Consider the following 20,788-nt stretch of genomic DNA (forward strand, 5'->3'; position numbering starts at 1 on the left):
ATTACATTACATGGAACAAGGTAAAAAAAATTCTTAAAAAAAATTACAAATAACAAGATAATACCTATAAAACTAAAATTGGAATGAGCAAATAGTGCAACGAACCAATAGATAATAGGCATAATAGTAGAAATTGTAATTGTAAACAGAGGAAATAAGGAAGGTTTGAAGAGAAAAATCAAAAGTATCTATCCATTTGCTCTTTGGAAGAATATATATATATATATATATATATATTTAATCATTAAAGGACAATCTACAATGGTAACATGATGAACAAATATCATTGAGTTAAATATCTTGGAAAATCAAATGGGTAAAATGATAAAAAGTTAATTTCAAAACGTTCATGATATTAAATAGAAATAATTGAGGAGATTGGCTAAAACATAATAGATCACAATAAACCTTAAACATTAGCTATTGAACCCATATGCTATTATGCTAAATATTATGAAAAATCAAATGGGTAAAACAAATAGAAAATTAATTTCAAAACATTCACGATATTAAATAGAAATAATCAAGGGGATTGATTGAAACATAATGGATCACAGTGAACCCTAAACAGTGGCTATTGGAACCCATATGCTATTAGGCTTTTCTCAAAAACCCACTAAACAATGGATTATTAACGAATACCACAAGCTTGTTAGAAGTCATTGTATTTTGGATCCATGAACACCTCTAGTCGTTCCGAAGCGTTGCCATCAATATTTCCTCACCCATGGGAAGGCAACAAAAGAATATTTTTGAGGTTCCATGTTGGTGGCTGCAGATGAAGATGGTGGAACTCAAATGAGTTTTGACTATGGTAAGTCATTGATTTATCATTTTTGCACTTGGATTGGACCTTTTCTATAATTTTATGGAACAATTTGAATAGTATATAGGATGGGTTTGGGCTAGGCCAAATGGGCTTCCGTTTGAAACAATTTCAATGATTACTTATGGCAAACAGCTGGTACTTTCATTAATAGGATGGATAACCAAGCTAATTGGAGAATTTGGAGTTGAACCAAGAGGACATTCGCAGCCGTCTAATTCTCTAACAAACCTTTCCAACACATACCTGAGCATCCATCATAACTGTCATCATCAACTTTTGAGCTAAAAAAACATATAAAAGTGGCCCCACGGCCCCACCCACCATGTGCAATGGAATACTTCGAGCATCAAATTCTACAAAAGACGAACCATTTATATCTCTCTAACTCCATCCACTATCATCTCCGCCTTTTTCTCAAATTTTTTACCCTTTGGCAAATTCTTTTCATTATTTTTTTTATTTTTTATTTAGAGAATTTTCATATTTGGAGAACAAACAGGTCACGGGGACCGCATACAAATTGCAGAGAATTAAAGGGAAAAAAATTATATGGGGGTGAATCCTTTATTTTTATCGGGATTTGGGAAAAGCGATTGCCCATTTTTCAAAATTTTCAATCACAGATGAATAATGCATGTATGTCTCTATCTATGCATGCCAGCTGGAGATTTGGGGGTGTACACCACTCTCATCTCTACTCAATAACAGCCCTTCCCTTCACATTTAGCCTAAGGAAATTGTGCGTTTGTTAGAGATAGAAAGAGGAGGAAAATGGAGAAAGCTCTTATGAAGGTAAGCAGCTTGAAAGCCGGGAGCTTTTGGATATCAAGCAAAGCCAAGGAGGAGTTCTCTAATATCACTCAGGACATTACGGTAAGTTCTACCCATCGTTTTTCCCTTTCTGTCTTCACTCTTGTTTTTTCCCCCTCTTTCTCTTTACATCCTTGGTAATGATTTTGGGCCATGGATCTTATAATTTCGCTTGATTCAACTTTCCCCATTTTTATGATTTTTCTGGTAATCATGTAAGTGGTGGCTTGTCAACTGAAAATCATCAGTGGAATGAGACTTTCTACATTCTTCCACGACAATGAATGATGGATTTATTTTTTTCTTTCTTTCTTTCTAATTTTTATGAAAAGGAAACGAGACTAACGTGGTTTATGGATAGGATATTTAGTTTTTGCCCTAATTGGCTTGTATACTCAAAGCGTTTCTTCTACAATGCAGACAAATCAACAATTAAATTTTTTGTTCATAATGTCGCTTTGTTCGTCAGTTTTGATAAGTTTCAGTTTGTGTCTTTTTTCTTCTCCCTTTTTTTTTTTTTTTTTTCCTGACGTGCTTTCACAAATCGAGTTGGAAATTGAGATCCCTTTTCCACTATTCAGTTGTAAATACTTGAAATGTTACAGGACATTTGTTTCAAAAATGGGTTACTCTGCAAGCAAAAACATGAGAAGGTTAGATTCACAAATATGGGGATTATTTCATCCTTTTTAACAAATTAATTCTATTATTTTCAAGAAAAAAAAAAAAGTGGGGTTGGTTTATTTAGCAAGAAAAAAAAATCTCAATTTCCTGAACTATGAAATGAAAAAGTTCCTGAATGTTTGTCATTTTGCAGTATGCATATGACCATGGTAATCTTGAATCCACCTATGGATCTCTTTGGCAAAGACTAGGTAGAAAGACTGTGAATGTGTTGAAATGGGTCTGAGGAGGATATTGACAATAACAAAAAAGCAGTGTCCAAATAATCCTCTCTTTCAGCCCATCATTGCTGTTGCATTTCTATAGTTGGTTGCTCATAATTTCTCAGCACATGTTAAAAGATTGCATCTGGTATCTAATATTTAATTGTACCTAGATCTAATGTTGCCACTTTTATTTTTCACTGAAATTCATGCTTGTTATTGCAGTATTTGTCAAATACTGTGGAAGAGAAGGCAAAGTGGGTTTTCAACAAGCTAAAAGGTGCAGAACAAAATGTTACCTTACTTATGTTGATTTAAGTGTGTATAATGTGTGATGCGATAATCATGTAGTTAACCCTTTTCAGGCCTCTAAAAGGGGGAGAAAAATCATCTAACACTCATTTTCAGTGCCTGGTGTACTTGATTTTCCACCTACAGCAAGAGGCACATTGTTGTTTTGTAGATAGAGGCTGAAATCATTTCTCTAGTGTAGCATAAAGTACAGTATTCATTGGAAATTTGGGTCTTGTTTTGATGGAAGCTACCTTAGGACATCTCATAGACTATTACTGGGTTTACTAACTGTTTGGAAGTTGATAGATGAGATGATGATATCACTGGGGCTGTTATCCACCACCTAGGTTTGATTTTGCAACAGGTCATCTGGTTGGGCATACAGAGCAGTGACATGAAGAAGAGGTCCCATTAGTTTCTCTCATCTTATGAGAACATATTTGAAGTTTGAAATAAAACCGTTGGTTTTCATTGGTCAGCTTGGTTACACTCTTTAGTTTCTGATGGATAAATGGAATTGGAAATGCTATGTGAGCACATCATGATCTAAGCTAATCTGGAGATATTTACTTGTAGTGATGTTTGTAGGAAAATTTAGAAAACAAAACTCAGATTACTTAAGCTTCATGTAGACAGTCCTTGACTGCATTGAAATAACCGATGTAGTGATTATGGCACAAAAGAGTGAAAGTGAGACCAGACTCTGTGAATCGGATTAACCTTTTTATTATCCTTCTAATTGTTGGCTGCAATTGTATTCCTCTGTTTTCTTCTAGGAATGTCAGATCCAACTTTACTGATAACTTCGTATTAAGTGGTCCGGAAATAGGAAAACTGGAGTATTTATGTTGTTTTGATATGCTTCCATGTATACAGGAGTTATTTTAGCTGTATAGTGTATAGTCATTCTGTATGTCTTATAAATTCCCATTTCAGCACTAGGTGAGGTATAACTTAAGTTCATAGTCTTCTTTGTATTGCTTCTCCTTAACTTCAACTTCAAACTATGCCTTTTATCACTTGTACTTCACTTTCTGATATGGAATGAATTTGATTTTGCAACATCAATGTAATATATAATTTGTCGGTGTCTTCAATTATGGCACCAATTAGAGTTTTGATTCCTTATATTTATTCATTTCACTTGTGCATAAACGTCTTTTGACTTTTTAAGTATACATCCATAAAAAGGTACACATGTATACTGAATATGAGATGTTTACCGAACACTTGCTCTTTTTTTCTTTAGGAAAGCCACTGAAAACCTTGCCTGATCTTCTCCGAGAGTACAACTTACCACCTGGCCTCTTTCCCCAGAACATAACATGCTACGAGTTTGATGAATCAAAGGCCAAGCTGACTGTGTACCTTCCCTCTGCCTGTGAAGTCAGCTTCAGCGACTCCTCTGTAATAAGGTATGCAACCAGGGTAAAAGGAATTCTTCTGAGGGGAAAGCTCACAGGAATAGAGGGCATGAAGACCAAGGTCCTGGTATGGGTAAAGGTCACAAATGTTGCAGTTGAAAGCTATAAGTCTGACAAGGTGTGGTTTACAGCGGGTGTGAAGAAGTCAAGACCTAAGGATGCTTATGAAATGCCCCGTGATGCTGTCAGAGTACAAGAATTTTGAGTTTGGATGATTGGAGCTGGAGGACGTGATTGTCGAGACAGAGAGTCAGAGATGACCTTAAATTTCTTCTCCTTACAGAATGGTCTCCAGTAGTGTCTTTTGTTTTATCATGCAAAAGATGAGCTACATTGCAGTTATCCCTTTCCTAGTATGAAATCTCATACTGGTTAGGAGGTTTATGCAAATGTGGATTTTTGGTGGTGGATAAACATAAACTTGATGTGCTCATTATACGATGGTGCAATTAAACCGTCTTCGTGTCTTTGATGTTTAACTGCCTCTTTTCTGCATTACACTGAAAATAATTTGTCAATCTGCCTAAGTTGACATTGGAAAACTCAGTGGAGACCGCATGGGTTGCTGTGGAAAAGGGTATGAAACCATTTACACTCCATGAGATGCCCAAATGTTAATACTCAGTGAGTGATGATGCTGACAATTAAATGAATATTTTGTTTTTATTCCTATTTTTTTTTAATAAAAATGAATTTGGTAATTCAAATTCTTATGTTTGGATGCCCCTAAGAATATAAGATTGAAATAATTATTTATTTTGATTTTAAACATTTGATAACAATAGAAATATAGAAAAAAAAAATACCCTTACACATAATTTAAATAAAATTCTTATATTTATTTTGAAAGATCATTTAAAAGTTAAATTGGTTGATGTGTGGTCAGAGCCTAGAGGGTGCTCTTTCAATATAAATTCATTATTTTTCCAGTATATAGTTATTTTTACCGAACATTTAGAAATGGGTAAGTAAGAAATTAAATGTATTTTGTCTAATCAGTAATAAATAAATAAATAAATTGTTATGAAAGTGGGTAAGTAAAAATTAAATGCATTTTTTTTATTGGATCTATGAGGGTAATTCAGGGATTAACTTTTTAAAATGATTTCACCTAATAATAAATAAAATCTATAATTATTTTCCTGTGGTATGATAACTTTATCATATGCGAGTCAAAATCATTCAAACATAATTTTATAAAAAAATGTATTAGAGGTTATTCAAATATTATCTCAAAATTTATAATAAGAATAATAATAATAATAAATTATAGGTCATACCAATGTTAGATTCTGGATAATCATTCGTTCATTTATTACACAGGCAAAGGTTCATATACCTATAATTTAAAAATAAATAAATAAAATTACAGCGATGTTAGATTCTGTGGACCAATGCAGATGGCAAAGCCCAGTAAGAATGGATAGCTCATGGTGCACGATGAACCACTATGCACAAACCAACTTCAAAACATTGAAGTCAAAATGAGAACATAAAGAAAACAGCAGTGCCAAGGGGGGCGGCAGCCATGATCTTAAGTTTTTCGCCCCACTTGTTGAACTCTATCATGGAAATGGAATTTATCCAAACGCAGAGAATACAGCTGAGCTCCTGCTTGCATGAGTGCAACTTATGAACAACTATCCTCATATTCCTATGTAGAGTAAACCCAACATCCTTCTATCATTATTCTACTGCTGGATAAATTTTCAGCAAGCCTCTGATATCTTCTGTTGGTAGAAACATTACAATCAGATGAAAATTAAGGGTGACTAGAGATACCCAAAAAAATAAAAAGCTTACAAAATAATATATAATGACAAACTGTTTTGCTATCATAAATTAGTCAGTTTTGATACAGTAACTTTATTTGGTTGTATCACAAAGAATAATTTGAACTGCATATGTGCTTGTTGGATCACAAAAAATTTGCATATCTGCTTGTTGGATCACAAAGAAACTGCTGTTGGTTCATGAATAATCTCATATATTGAGATTACATTTTCAATAAATATCAAGTAAATGATGCACCACTCCAGGAGATTTGACCTCCTATTTTGGAGAACTTCTTGAAGAAAATGAATGTTGTGCTGCAAACATTCAAAAAAAAGGGAGTTAAAAAAACATCCAAAAAAGTTTCAGGACTGACTGGAATCGATTAGATTTTTATCATTATTAACCCTCTTGAAGCCCTCAAGGACACACTGAAGCTAAGGTGGTGTTTGTTTTTTTACTTAATTCTAAATAGAACCTTAATACTTAATAGTATTAAATATTAGGTTGTTTGTTTTTGTAGTATTTTATTTCTATTAAGTATTAAAAAGTAAAAAAAATCATTGTGTTATTTTTTCTATTTAGAAAAAGCTACATATTTTGGCTTTTTCTATTTAGTAAAAAGTTTATAATAAATCATAAAAAAGTAAAAAAAACAAACAACCTAAATTCTAAAACTAAATGGTTTTCAACAAAAAGCCAAAAAAACAAACACCACCTAAGTCACTGTTGCATGTCAGAATGCTTGGCATATAAAACACAAAAGTTTATTCTTTACAGGGTAGCATGCATATTAGTTGTATGATTGTTGACATTCCAGTAATAAATTATAAGTAACCTTCTGGAGTCCTTAAGAGGGGGAGTTTGATTTTAGGTTTCCCTATATTTGTTCAAGGAAGTCGGGTGACTTCTTGGCAATGCCTCTTCCTCATGAAAACCTCCTAGGATTGAACCCATCTACCTCATCTGCCTCTCAAAATATGCTATCATTATCATTAATTTAATAAAATGACAAATGCAAGTCATATCAAAAACCAATCTGATAAATCAACAACTAAGTACACCTTATCATTCTTCTGCACTTCGACTATATCATAAAAGGAACAAACCCAAAATATGTATTGATAAGATTTAGATGGGACAGAAATACCTCAACAAATTTTAATTTGAAATCAAGGTTCCCAAAACGTTGTGTGACTTCATACTCCTCCCATAAGTACTCAAATATTTGGGCATATTTTGCATCTCTCCAAGCAATTTCTGATCTGAATAATGTCATAATAGAACAAGGATGAGAAGTGGCCACATGCATGCTTATGCACTAACTCATAATAAAATTCAGTCAACAGAAAAGGGAAGAAAGCCCAAATATTCAAAATCAATTTAACTGAAGTACACAGTAACAACTCAACCAGGGAAATTTGAGGAAAATTCTTATTGCAGTTAATCTAAGCTGTGAGAGACTCAGAAAATTCTCATACCAGTTAGTGCATTCTGTTATGCAGAAGAATGGATCCTGGAAATTCAATGATTCATAAGGAACGTTAATTAACTGGGGTTTAACTTGGGTTATAGCATGACCAAGTCTTAGAGAGTTTGAAGAATTCTCATATTGGTTGATAGTACCAAGACTCAGAGTGAGGAGGTCTGGAAATCCAAATGACTTCAAGAGTCAATGACTGTCAATGAGCAGTGACAAGCCAGGTAAGCCAAACACAGGCCTGAAGAAAGACTTGGCTAGCTTAATGAGCCATAAGCTTACCTGTAATTCCTGGAATAAAGAGCCCAAGCCCAAGCCAAACACAAGAGGCTAATGCACCAAGACCTTGCAAATCCAGATACCCTCAGCTCACATACAGATATACATATTATGTACATACAAATGTTTTAAGAGGCTAAAGAACTTGCAAACCCATGCAGATACCCTCAGCTCATAAACTTAAACTATTATTATTATTATTAAAATAAAATTCTCAAATAATAAGAAAAATATAATTAAAATTACATAAGAATAAAATAAAAGAATAACATAAAGTTTGTTAAAAAAAAAGATTAATTGTTTGGCAATTCTCCATATGGCTCCATAAAATAGTTTTTAGCATCACCATTGTTTACTCAAATAAATAGGTAGTTTGCTGACACAAATTTTACAATTATCCAAAATTCCTGTTTTCTTTTAGTCCCATTCATCATTATTCAAGCTAAAAACATCTTGTTCAATGGTGGCATTGTGCTCACCTGAATCTGTTTTCTCCTTCAGGCAAAAAAGGATTAAGAAATGGGTGGCAAGGTTTGGTTTGGAGTGGAATCAAAATCTTTTCAAATATTTGTTGAAGAGTTTAGAGGGGAGGTTAGGCAGAAGAGTTGGAGAGAGGTAGAAGCTTCCCCAAATAGATTAAGGTTAGGAAGAAGAGTCTTTCTTGGCCGTTAGAAGGAGTGGAAATGTGTTGCAAAGGGAAAGTTGTGACCCCTTTCCACTAGGTTTGGAAGGATGAGGGTAGGGCATACTTGCTTGAGCTACATAGCAATGGGGTAGATTGTTACCTTCAATACTTCATATGTACTGACAAATAAAAAAAAAAAGAAAATTGTTGATATTCAAGGTAAGGGCTTTCCAAGAGGTTGGACTACTCTAGCAAAAAGGCTCTAGAGCTTGAGGGTAAGCTACTGTCAGCCCCTTAGACCCTTGACTCAAATGACGGAAGAAAGGGCCTCATGGGTAGGACCTGCACCCATGGGGACCCTAGGAGGAAAGCAAGGAGAACCTGGAGGTTTGGTGGGTTAGCCCTTAGGAAGCTAAGTGAGGAGGCAACAAGGATGCAAGCCGTGCGCACCCAGGCTGCACGGGCACAGCCCCGTGCCCACTCGCACACAACCCTGCACCCACATGCGCACCCCACGCACTGGGGCGACTTCAACACCTGACATGCACCCTAATGCAGCTATGTTGCTAGTGCAAATGGAGTATAAGGTTCATGGAGATATTTATTTACTTAATAAATAATCCATAGGTGACTCAAGGGAGCACCAAGGTCAGGCCTTGACCGCACTAAGGGGGCACCATGACATGGCCTTAGGCATGCCTATGGAACTTGGACAACACACTAGCATGCACACATGGGCTCCATGACATGTGTAGTGTGCAACCCCTGGCCGCAACGGCACAAGGCATGGTGCTGCCTATCCCCTCCTGACATTAGCACAAGGCATGACTAGGCCATGGGCGCAATGCTATAACTCGATGCAACAACTACACCAGTGGGTTGGTGGTGCATGGCATGACATGGGCAAGGCACCAATGGGCCTTGCAACAAAATGGAGCCTGACATAAGCCCAAACGCCATGGGCACCCTAACATGGCATGAACTCAAGCATCATTGTGGGGGAAGGCACGTTGATGCATCATAGGGACACGATTGGATGGCTGATGCAAGATGTTGGTTTAGAAATCCCTTGTCTCAAAGGCACCTTGGTGGGCACCCGTTGATAAGAGGCACCTTGTGGGGAGAAGGCACCTTGTTGGGCAGTCATCAACAGTGGCACTTTGAAGAGGTGGTTTGAAAGGACTAACATCTAGAGGCATCTTTAGGAGTTGTGTCTGTTGGGAAGAGCACAGGGAGTGCAACAGCCTTGGCTCAACATTAAGGGAACAAAAAGATAGTTGATTGGATATAGGTGGTGCAAAGAGATACCTTAGATTGAACGGGTGTTTCCAGCTAGATGGTTATGGCGGTTGTATAACCACCACCAGGCTCCTAATTTGAATTCAAGAGTTTGAATTCAAAATGCAAACTGTAGGCAATGGGGTATAAAAGCCTCCTGCATATCAAAGACAGAGATATATAGAGAATGCTTGACAAGTTGCAAGCATTGTGTGGGTTCTTTGGCTCTTGTATAAGTGTTGAGACACTTAACCATTTTTGTAATCTCTTGAAGTTGGTGTTCATTTGTAATCTCTTGAAGTTGGTGAATGAACACAAGTTAGGAAAGGTTTCCCATATTTGATTGACTCCTTTTATGTTGCTTTTGTTGTGGCACTTAGAGAAGGTTGGCTAAGAAAGAGTTCTTAGCACCGCACACTTAGAAAAAAATTGGTGGTGATTTTCTATGGTGTGGCGGCTACCATAGCAAGGAGAGTCTCCTTGCAATTGCAAATGTTTCAAGGAGGGATAAGCTCAAGGTGAGAGAAGTGGTGTGTTTCTAACTTGAAAGGTAAGAAAGGCTAAAGGAGGAGTCTCTACCATGATGCTTAGAAGGTAGATGGGGGGACTTCGCTTATCAGGCTCTGGTGTTATTCATGTTATGAAGATAGGGCATCCAAAGTAGGCACCCAAAAGGGGTATTTGCACCTCTCTTTGTTAAGGGAAACCCTAATCTTATTTGAGTTTGAAGATGCCCTAAAGTATAGATGGTATTGAGTAGAGGATTGAGATGGTTCAAGGATAAAACTCTACATCTGGATCAATGAGTTCAAGAGGTTGGGTGTTTTTGGTTAAGACTTCATGCTAAAGAAGTTTTGATTAGATTTATAAGGTTGCCTTTGCACTTGTAGGATGAAATGCTTTTAAAGAGAGTTGGAGAAGCCTATGGAGGTTTTATGGAAGCGGATGAAGATACCATATTGAGATGCATTTAAATGGACTAGGATATTGGTGAAGACCAGTAGTAGGAAAGTTCGTAGCTTATTTCAAGTGGTGGTGGGGTCGTCTTATTTGTAATCCAACTATGGTGAGAAATCCTTGCATGGTTGATGTAGGTCATTCCTAATGATGGAAGCTAGTGTAGGGAGGTTGGGGAAGATGTGGGGTACCCATGCGCTAGTGAGAAGGTAATGGAGTTGAAGTGATTGGTGAAAAAGGAGGTAGAGCACATGTCCTCCTCAATGCAATAGGTGCATGAAAGGAAACAAAAAAATATTGAGAAAGTCGTCTTGATAGAGATTAGTGGGCTTGTCATATGCATCCTCAAAGTGGGTAGGGATGGAAAGGTGGTAAACAACAAATTTCATGTGAGCCTGACAGAGAAGCCTTTGTTGTTGAGTTAAAGGGCCCAATCCACTTATGGTGAGTTTAAGGATATGAGCCAAGTTAAGAATTCGTTCCTTTGCTATAAAAGAAAGGCCAAGACGCAAAAGGATTAGTCCATGGGGAGGTGGGTTTAGGCTTAAAGTCTTCTACCAAAACAATTTGTTAGCCCAAGTGGGCTTGGGATGGATAGTGTGGGTATAAGAAGGTATGTGTCCATTAGGCTTTTTTGCACCACCTAGGCTCTCAAAGATTAGACCTAGAGGTAGCAAATGGTTTAAATAAGGTTTGGGGCTTTGAAAGGGGTGAGAACAACCCATGTTGTTGGTGTTCTACCAAGGAGAGGAGATCATTGCTTTTAGTGTGTTGGGAGGGGAGAAAATATTCAATAGGTCTTGAGGGCGAGTGTCAATCCTTGTAAGGTATCAATGCTATCCCAACCTCCATTAGCATTCCCTTTGTCTACAACATCGCCAAGCATGGTCGATTTTGCTTCTTGCTTAGGTATACCTTCCTTTCCTAATTCTTCTTTAAGGTCTTGGTGTTGCTCTTCTTCTTCCTTCTTAGAGAGTGGCTCTGTTGTTTTGGACTTAGCAAAGGAGTCCTCATGTTGGAGGACTTTGAATAAGGGTTTTGATGTCAAGCATCAAAAGTATGGGGAAGGGCCTTTGAAGATGATCTTTCAAGATGGTAGATCAATGAGTTCCCTAACAACTTCATAAGGGTATATGAAGGGAGTTCGAGAAAGGAGATGGGGGAGAAGCCTTTACCTATGTCAAGGGGCTCAAGCGAGGCATGCTCCTTTAAAGAATTCTCATTCCAAACTAGTTGAGTTTAGTAGGTTAATGGGCATGCTAATTGAGGGGTTCATAGAAATTTTGATCATTGTAAGAAAGTTGAAGGCAAGGAAGGATAGAAAAGCCAAGGGCATGATGAAGAAGAGGGGAAAAGGATTCAAAAAACCAAGAGGGAACTTCAAAAGTTAGAATGGTCCATAAACTATAATGGAGTAGGAAGGAATGAAGGTGGGAGTGAAAAGGGGGTGGTTAGGTTGTTAGATGAAATGGGCCAATAAAAGTGAGAATTATCTCTTGGAATGTACAAGGGATTGATAAGGAGAAAAGATAGGTTATTAAATCCTTAATAAGATTTCAGTAGGCAGATTTGGTGTATTTATAGGAAACAAAAGTTCATAGAATGACAATGGATTTAGTGAGGAGCTTATGGGTAGGATGATGTTTAGATTGGGGTGTAGTGGAGACCTAGGGGGATTGTTGGTGAAATCCTAGTTTTCTAAGATAATAGAATGTTGGAATTGGTTGAAATGGAAGTGGGGGCATTCTCAATTTTATGTTCTTTCAGATGTTGTGAAGATACTTTTGTTTATGTTTTCACTGGGGTTTACAACCCAACCTAGACGGGAAAGAGGGAGGATATTTGGGCTGAATTGGGTGACATTAGAGGTTCATGGGTTCCTTGGTGCATCAAAGGGGATTTAATTTGGTTAGATTCCTGAGTAAAAGAAGAAAGAACGATATTATAACAACTGAATGAAATGATTTTCAAACATTATTAAGGAGTTAAACTTGCACCAAATTTTGTTAACTGGGAACTACTACACTTAGTGTAGAGGTGAAAACAATTAAGCTCATTCTAGACTTGATGATTCTTAGTAGGAAGATTGGGAAAGCCATTTCAATGGCCAATTGCTAAGTGTCTTACCAAGGCCAGTTTTGGATCATTCACTCACATTATTTTTTAACCCATGGCTTTGGCATACCATAGCTTTGACAAAGCACGCTTGGGTGGTAGATTGGAACCCCTTGCTTTTCAAGGAAATTGAATGGCCGGGAGATGAAAAGGGTTGAGGCCTTCCTCTTAAGGCCTCAAGGCAAGATTGTGAGAAGGGATGAAATAGATAAATGCAAATAAGGGTAAATTTTCAATCGGATTCTTTTACCTTTTTCAGGATAAGAAAGAGTGAAAGAGTTCCTTATGAGGTTATAGAATTCAATGGCTCTAACCAAAAGTAGGATTTTTTTTGCATAGGAAGCTTCTTAGGAAAGATTTTGACTATGGATTTGATACAAAGGAGGGGATGGTCTTTGGTAAACAGATGTTTTCTTTCTAAGGAAGATGAAGAGTTAGTAAATCACATCCTTCTGCATTTGTCAAAGTTAGATTGTTATAGAGTTTGGTGTTATCCTTTTTCAAGGTTGTGTGGGTGATGTCAAGTTCAATAAGAGAAATCTTTTTAGAGTGGCATTATTCTTTTATGGGAAACAAGTGAAAAAAGGCTTAGAGAGTTATCCCATTGTACACGTTTTGGTCTTTGTTGTTTTGTTCTTTGTGGAAGGAAAGGAATCAGGGAGTATTTGAAAGCAAAGAAATGTCTAATCAAGTGCTCAAATCCACGTTTCTTTGTAATCTTTTATTGTTGGTTAGGATGTACATAGATGGGGGATCCCTATCCATGATAGATTTTATGGATTGGTAGGGGTCTTCGTGAAAAGGCTTTAGTGTTTTATACCCCCTACTTTTTTGAATTTGCTTCTTGACACCCTTTGTATACAACTTGCGTACTTCAGTGTTCTTTTTGTTAGGCGTTGTTAGCATGTATCATACCAAAAGCCTAAAACTCATTAAAGCTCATTAATTGCCGAGGCCTAAGCCTCTTATAAAATATATTATATATATGTATGTATGTATGTATATATACCAAAAGCCCATAAAGGTCAAAACCCTTTAGAACCATCAAGTGCTTGAAGCTTAAGCCTCAATTACCTTGTAGTGAGATTGATCTCAAGGCTAATTGACAATATATGGCCTTGAGTGAAGCCTCAGTGTGTAAGACTTAATGGCCTTTCAAAATACTTTCTCCTCTCTCTCTCTCTTTATATATATATATATAGGGAGAGCATTTTAACCCACATTATTTTTTATCGATCCAAAAACATCCAATAGTCAAAAGTCCAAAGAGAAAAATAGATAACCTATTAAATAAACAGGAATAACAATTGATAGTGTAAATTCACCCTTCTCAGTGGCATCCCAACCAACCAATCCCCCAACCTCAACCCCAATCCTCTCTTCTTAACAAGCAAGGTGCCTCTGCTGTGTTGGAACCAACCCCGACCCCATAATAAATTCTGGAAGATGGCAATCAGGAGACTACAAGCATTGTTTCCTTTTTGAGAGAGGGGAAAAAAACCAAAGCAAAATCAATTGGACGAACCAAATTTCAAAACAACAGATTGTCTCGGTACTCTGGTTCTTGCCCCTTTTCCTGTTCAGGAGAGGGGAGGTGTTGGTTTGGGAGGAATTGATTTTCTTGTTTGGACACAGTTTCCATTAAAGAAAATGGCAAACAGTGAGCTAAAGCTGTTAATGGGGAAGTAAGCCTCCTGTGACATTCAGTGCACTAAACTCGTAGTTTGTAAGTTTAAGACCCCTCCTCCTTCCAACTTCTGTCCATGAAGACATACATGACTTATATAACCATCGACCTAGAGTTCGAATTTTCTGGATCACATCTTGGAGTGCTGCCCAAGAGAAAACCAGTGTGATCCGAAACAAAAAAGCATTCATGTTTGTCTCTCCAATTGGATGACAGTCCAAGGAAAACCCACTGGATGAACCTCAGCAAAATTTGTTCTACTTTTTGCCATTCCTCAACCTTTTTAATTTTCTTATCTTCAACTATATAAGTTTGATTTATTATTATTATTATTATTGTTCCACTTTTCTCTTTTTGCCAGAACTCAACTTTTTGTCATTATTATTATTTGTTTTACATAAGAAAAAAAAAAAAGAGATTTGTGCACTTGTCACCTGCAGAGAGACATAGCCCCATATTGAAGTGCAATATGAAATGAGAAATCCTAGTGGTTTTACCTCTCAAAGAGTCCAACTTTGAGAATGACATCGGCTAGGTTTGAATTGGCTTTTCCAACAAGTTGGAAGAGCTTCCTCCTATCCATTGTGAAAGTTCCAGTTTTCTCCATTCCACGATTTATATCTGTAAATTCTTCAACCATACCATCAATCTGAGGGAGAAAGGGAGAATATTAATATTGATTATTAAAAAAATTCGAATTTAGTTCCACTAAAACTACATTATAAATGGCATGTTGTTTCAAGAAAATACCAACTATGTCTCGGTGGCATAATGATCAGCAACGAAGATTACAAGCATTACAAATCTTTTGAATTTAGATGCCAAAATAATTGAAAGAGAGTTTGATATCCATCATGCTATAGCTTACAAGAAATTGAACACATGAAAGATTGAAATCCATCATGCAATAGCTACAAGAAAACCCACATCTATTCCTCAATTTAATAGCCCACAAAATTTGCCTAAAAATAGATTATGTTGGGTTCCGAAAATATACCTGTGAAACAAAATAATCCAGAGCAATACTTTGGCCAAGCACACGTCCAATAATGCGGATACCATCAATGTCCAGATTTTTAAGAACAATGTAGTCAGTACCTCCCTGCATATCCTCAGCCAAGACTGGATTTTGTTTTACAGCATAATCTGATACACAGAAACAAAAAAAAAAGCAGAAATTTATACCAGCCTAAAATCTTCAAAAATTAAAAAATAAAAAATGAAAAAGAAAATGTGACTAGCAATTGCATGTTATACTGGAATAGACATGGCAAAATATGGAATATCAACACTGCTGGATACAGTAAACTATGAGCAGCAATGTTCATGAATTGTAGAAGTAATAAAATGAACTTGCTGTGCCAATTGTTACACAGACAGTATCATAGCAGAAAAGAATAAAAACTTAACAAAGGAACAAAACAAAATTAGTGCCTTTTTTGTAAATAAACATACAGCCTGATAATAACAGCCTATGCAACTAAAGGCTAATACCTTTTTTTTTTTTTTTTTTATCAGAAACGAAGAAAAATATATTAATAGAAGAAAAGATACAAGAGAAAGAAGAGATACAAGAGAAACCAAGATTAATAGAACAATATTAATACCTTTTGCACTACAGAATTCCCCTGACCAATGATTAATTCAACCATGGAAAAACAATACCATAAGAAGGAAGATAGTTTTATCATGTTCTGTTAAATGTAAGAGTACAAATGACAAAACCATATTGTTCATATTGAAATGCAATATGAGTTAATTGCTCATTTCAAAACCTAATGACAGTTCATCAAACAAAACCATGAAACAATTCAAGTGGATTTTTACATTATGAAACCCATTCCACCCTCAACAGAGAGCAGAGGGCAACTAAGTTAGGAATCCAAATTGCATTCTAAAGTAAACCATGATTAGCAGGAGTTAGTTTCCTCCAAACAGTTCTGGAGTCATCTTGGATGATGATATGAGTATTAGGTAAAGACAATTTGAAATGGTGGAACTCTCAGGCAATTCGCAATTCCAGATGATCTAAATAAACATTGAATATAAATGAATTCAAAAGACACTAGAAACATTAGGGTCTTCCAGAAGAAATTTACCATCTTTCCTCATCTCAGGTAGCAATCCAGAAGCATATCTTCTAACGATTTTCAGATAAGCTTCAACTTCATTGTCCACAATGTTAAATAGGACAGCAGATCCATATTGGAATACAACCATATAATGACAGCAGCCCACATTATCTTCACCTCCAATGCCCTAAAATCAAAGTTATTGTGCCATAAAAAAGGGCTATCATACACATCATATTAGTTAGTTCAACGTTTTTATCATAGAACCTATTTATACATCCAGTTCCAATGCCCTCAATAGGCACTACAACATACCTCAATCTTGATTCAACAACAAAGAAACATTAGTAAGGACAATTAGAAGTGGCAAAGCCTAAGACAACTAGGAGAACCTAACCCATTAAAATAAAGGCTGGAATTAAGTGCCTTGTGTAAACAAATAACTAATTAAGTAACATTCTTCCTATACCCGTTATCATTACCATCATAAGCTATACTAACAACTTAAAATGACACAAAAAATATCTTCTAATATCACGAAGTGTCATACAGATTGAAAGACCAAGATAGTTAGAAATTTAACCAAGTAGAAGGTGAATCGAATATATGCTGTTTGTTGAATAATCTTACAGTGATTTCTGAAGGGAAATCGTAATATCTGAGAACAATATAATTTGCTGAACGAGAGGAAGGAGGAACAATATTGCTCCAATGCTCAGCTTGCATGCTCCTTAAATCAATACTGCCAAAACCATGAATCTGAGAAAGCCAAATCATACAGAAAAAATAAAATAACATAAATGAAATAAAAAAAAAAAAAAAAAAAAACAGAGCAACAGAGAAAGGTGAATAAGGGAGGAGCCCAGAACAGAAGTATTCAGAGAAGAGAATGTAGATGAAGAAAAACAATCCCAGTAAGGAGCTTCAACATAATATAACAAAAGGCCAACAAGCAAAACCAAAGAGGAATAAAGATATGCCTTGAACCTGTCAAATAATATAAACCTACAAAGGTAGAATGCAAGAGAAAAAAATTCAACAAGCTGCAAACAGTGGACTCCAGATACTAAGAGCAATGGTTTGGAATAAAAAGGCTGCTCAGGATTAATAGCTTATCACCAGAGACTATCTGTCCTTAGGAAAAAATTTCATTGACCAGAATATAGTTCCCAACTAGTAGATAGATTCACCAAGACCAGCTGTTGCACTTCCAACTTTAGCTCATCTACATGCACCCCCCAGTATCATATCCAGCTTCAGACTCAGAAACAGTAAATAAAGGTAGAGTTAAAGCAATGGTTAAGGTACAGTTGGAATCCAACAGAAAGGGCCCTTTGCAAAGATTCTTGAAGATGAAAAGTCAAATCAGTTTCAATCAGATTCCACATGAATATGAGAATCTGGTCTTTAAGAAGGCAACAAACAGAACAAAAGTAGCACTAGAATTGATTAAGCAGGGATTCAAACATAAACTAAGAAGATGTAATGATAACTGGATGAAAATATCAACAGGAAGTTAAAGAACAATGAAAGCTTTATTTATTAATTTCTTTTAATTAAATAAACAATGAAAAAGAAAAAAGAAAAGAAATAAATTGTGCCGTGAAGCCAAAATATTCCCCACTTTGAAAAACTAACTTCTATGTGTTTGAAATTGTAAATATTACCTCAAATGGACATGTTATTTTATAAAAAGTGATTTTATGTGAAATGGGTATAAAAAGTTTGATGGAGAGTATTTTTGTCCAAAAAAGGTCATTATTTGTGTTTTGGAAAAGTGGAGGTCATTTTTGCAAAATAGGTCATATTTTGACCCTTCTAATAAATAAATAAAAAATCCCCTAAATTACTGAGTAAGCAAGGAATTGAAATTTTCTTAGGCTGAACTCCTAGAAAAATCTCTCACACAACCATAATTCCAATTAGCATTAACTACAGGGGCCTAATCTCTTAAACAGCTATAGAATAGGTAAAGAGCCCCATCCATCCTGTGAAGGTTATCAGTGTATTTTCTTGGTTGCTCCAAATGAATGTCCTTCTGTATTTAGTGGTGGACTGAGATAAGTACCTTAACACATTATTTGCAATTTTTGGTCCTTATGCTTGAGTATGAAACAAACTAAACATGGTTATTGATGTGTTTTTTCTTTTGGTATAATGTTGCATCTATCCTTGCAGATGCTTGGACAAACAGACAACTACTACTGAATAAAACTTAAATTCATCAAATTCCTTAAATTACCACCAGCTCTAGAGCTTTAGTGCAATACAAAAACAAAAAAAAAAAAAAAAAAAAAAAAAGGGTGGGGGCACTTTGAAGACCAAACCAATTTTCTCAATCATCTATGAGATGACAGTATTTCTTAATCTTGTATGCTGAAAAAATAAAAGAGCATTTTTTGTCAATATGGATTTGATTTATGATCACCAGTGTATTTTCTAATCCCAATGTTTCAGAACATATATATGGATCTCATAACAAGGACCATCCCACTTCTATATATTTATTTAAACCTTGTGAATTCAGTAACTCAAGCCAGTGCTGCAACTGTCAATACCTGAAATCTTAAACCACTAGTCACATTTGGAATGTTGGAATAGAGAATAGGAATGGCAATTCCACTCCTATTTATTAATGTGTTTGCATTGTTTTTTTAGAATGAGAATAGAAATAAAAAATTTGTTAGTATAGAAACCAAGTCACATTCTCACTAGTATTTTGATTTCTCTTTTCTATATGGTATTGTGATTTACCATTGTTTTTCATTCTCATTTCCACATATCAAATGTACCCTCCTATTCCCACATACCCAATGCACCTTGGGTGTGTTTGGTACCTGGGAATAGGAATGGAACAAGAATGGAAATAGATGGAGATCACAATACCATATGGAATGGAATGGATTTTCCCATTCCCAATCCTTATTCCGGCATTCCAAACATGCCCTTCAACTCATGTGTTTCCGTCCCCCCCTTCAAGTGTCTAATGCCTCCCTCCAATTCATTCCATCCTCTTCTGTAGTAAGATAAGAGTAATTCCTTTTCTATGGTGGGTTGAAAAAGAAAATAAAAACATTAAACACATTTTACAATAGAAAGATATCTGAATATCATTCAAATTCTTACCAATTGATGCAATTAAACCTCAATTCCAGAACAACAATCCATTCTGCTGCGTCCAGAACAAGGGTTGAATTACACTTTTCGTTTTCTTTTCCACTATTTTCTCAATAAAGCCCAAATAACGAAAAACGAAAAACGAAAAACAGCCCCATGTAAACAAATAGTAGATACAGATAAAAGAAGAAGATGAAGCAGCAGACCTAGTGCAAAGGAAGAAGGCCTTAACAGGGATTTTTTCCGATCCATCGTCCTCCCTGGGTTGGAAGATGTAGTCGTGAGGAAAATCATGAGACCCGGAAACAAAGTCATTGGCGTACACGGAGGCCGGAGATGGGAGTGCCGAAAACGGGAAGAATCTGAAGAAGCGTGAAATGGGATTTGAAGGAAATGGGAGGTAGCGAAGAGGAGTGAAAGGGCGGCAGAAGTAAGGAGTAGGATATTTGGACGTGCTGGTGAGGAGGGTTCCAAGGAGAATGGAACATCTCCATCTCCCCATTCACTCCAAGCAGCGATTCACCTCCTCCCAGTTTGTTTTCCAATCGTCGATTCCTGTTTCATTTTCCAACCATCATCAACCGCCTAACGTTTCATTTTCTTTTGCGTCAAGGTTTTTTCAATTTATTTTCCTCTTCTACGTTCCTAATTTTACTACTTGAATATTTGTAAAATTAAATAATTATTAGATTTCTTTGGACTCAACAAAACAATTCTAAAAAAAATACACAATTTTTAAAAGAGTTAAAAATAATAATTTTGAATTATTTTTTAGAACAAAATTCTATTTTGGTAACTTGAAAATTAGTTTTTTTTTTTTTTTATTCTTCATCAAAGTACTTTATAATTAAATAATATATTAAAGTTTCTAAATTATTCTCAATTGTATGCTCAAAAAATCTATAAAAAATAAGAATAAAAACTTCTCAAAAATATTCTAAAAGATCTATTTTAAAAAATCAATTGGTAGAAAATAATATATTTTAAAAAAAATTGACAAACATATTTTCCAAATTAAAAAAATTGGAGGACCTGAGCATGAGTGTGGTTGTCCTTCAATAAAGGCCTTGACAGAGAGCGCAAGTGCAACAAATGCTATTGGCAACTCTTCTGATTTTGCCTGCAACACAAATCACACAAATTAAGGCATGTGACATGTTC

At 35.8% G+C, this 20,788-nt stretch overlaps 2 protein-coding genes across 2 annotated transcripts; one reads left to right on the top strand and one right to left on the bottom strand.

Annotated features, from left to right (window-relative positions):
• Positions 1-1,223: 1,223 nt before the first annotated feature.
• LOC100258240 (uncharacterized protein At5g01610) lies at positions 1,224-4,723 on the top strand. Its single transcript, XM_002266146.4, has 3 exons — positions 1,224-1,702; positions 2,752-2,806; positions 4,070-4,723. The coding sequence occupies exons 1-3, from the start codon at positions 1,601-1,603 to the stop codon at positions 4,447-4,449; spliced, it is 537 nt and encodes a 178-aa protein (XP_002266182.1). The 5' UTR covers positions 1,224-1,600; the 3' UTR covers positions 4,450-4,723.
• Positions 4,724-6,058: 1,335 nt separating this feature from the next.
• Positions 6,059-20,257, bottom strand: LOC100265119 (protein RETARDED ROOT GROWTH, mitochondrial). The gene is made up of 7 exons (XM_002266304.4): positions 19,834-20,257; positions 17,141-17,252; positions 16,538-16,697; positions 15,436-15,584; positions 14,936-15,087; positions 7,168-7,282; positions 6,059-6,334 (listed from the first exon to the last, which is right to left on the bottom strand). Exons 1-7 carry the CDS (start codon positions 20,127-20,129, stop codon positions 6,194-6,196), a joined length of 1,125 nt encoding a protein of 374 aa, XP_002266340.1. The 5' UTR covers positions 20,130-20,257; the 3' UTR covers positions 6,059-6,193.
• Between the last annotated feature and the right edge of the window lie 531 nt (positions 20,258-20,788).

This window comes from Vitis vinifera, chromosome 1, assembly GCF_030704535.1.
Source record: "Vitis vinifera cultivar Pinot Noir 40024 chromosome 1, ASM3070453v1".
NCBI lineage: Eukaryota > Viridiplantae > Streptophyta > Magnoliopsida > Vitales > Vitaceae > Vitis > Vitis vinifera.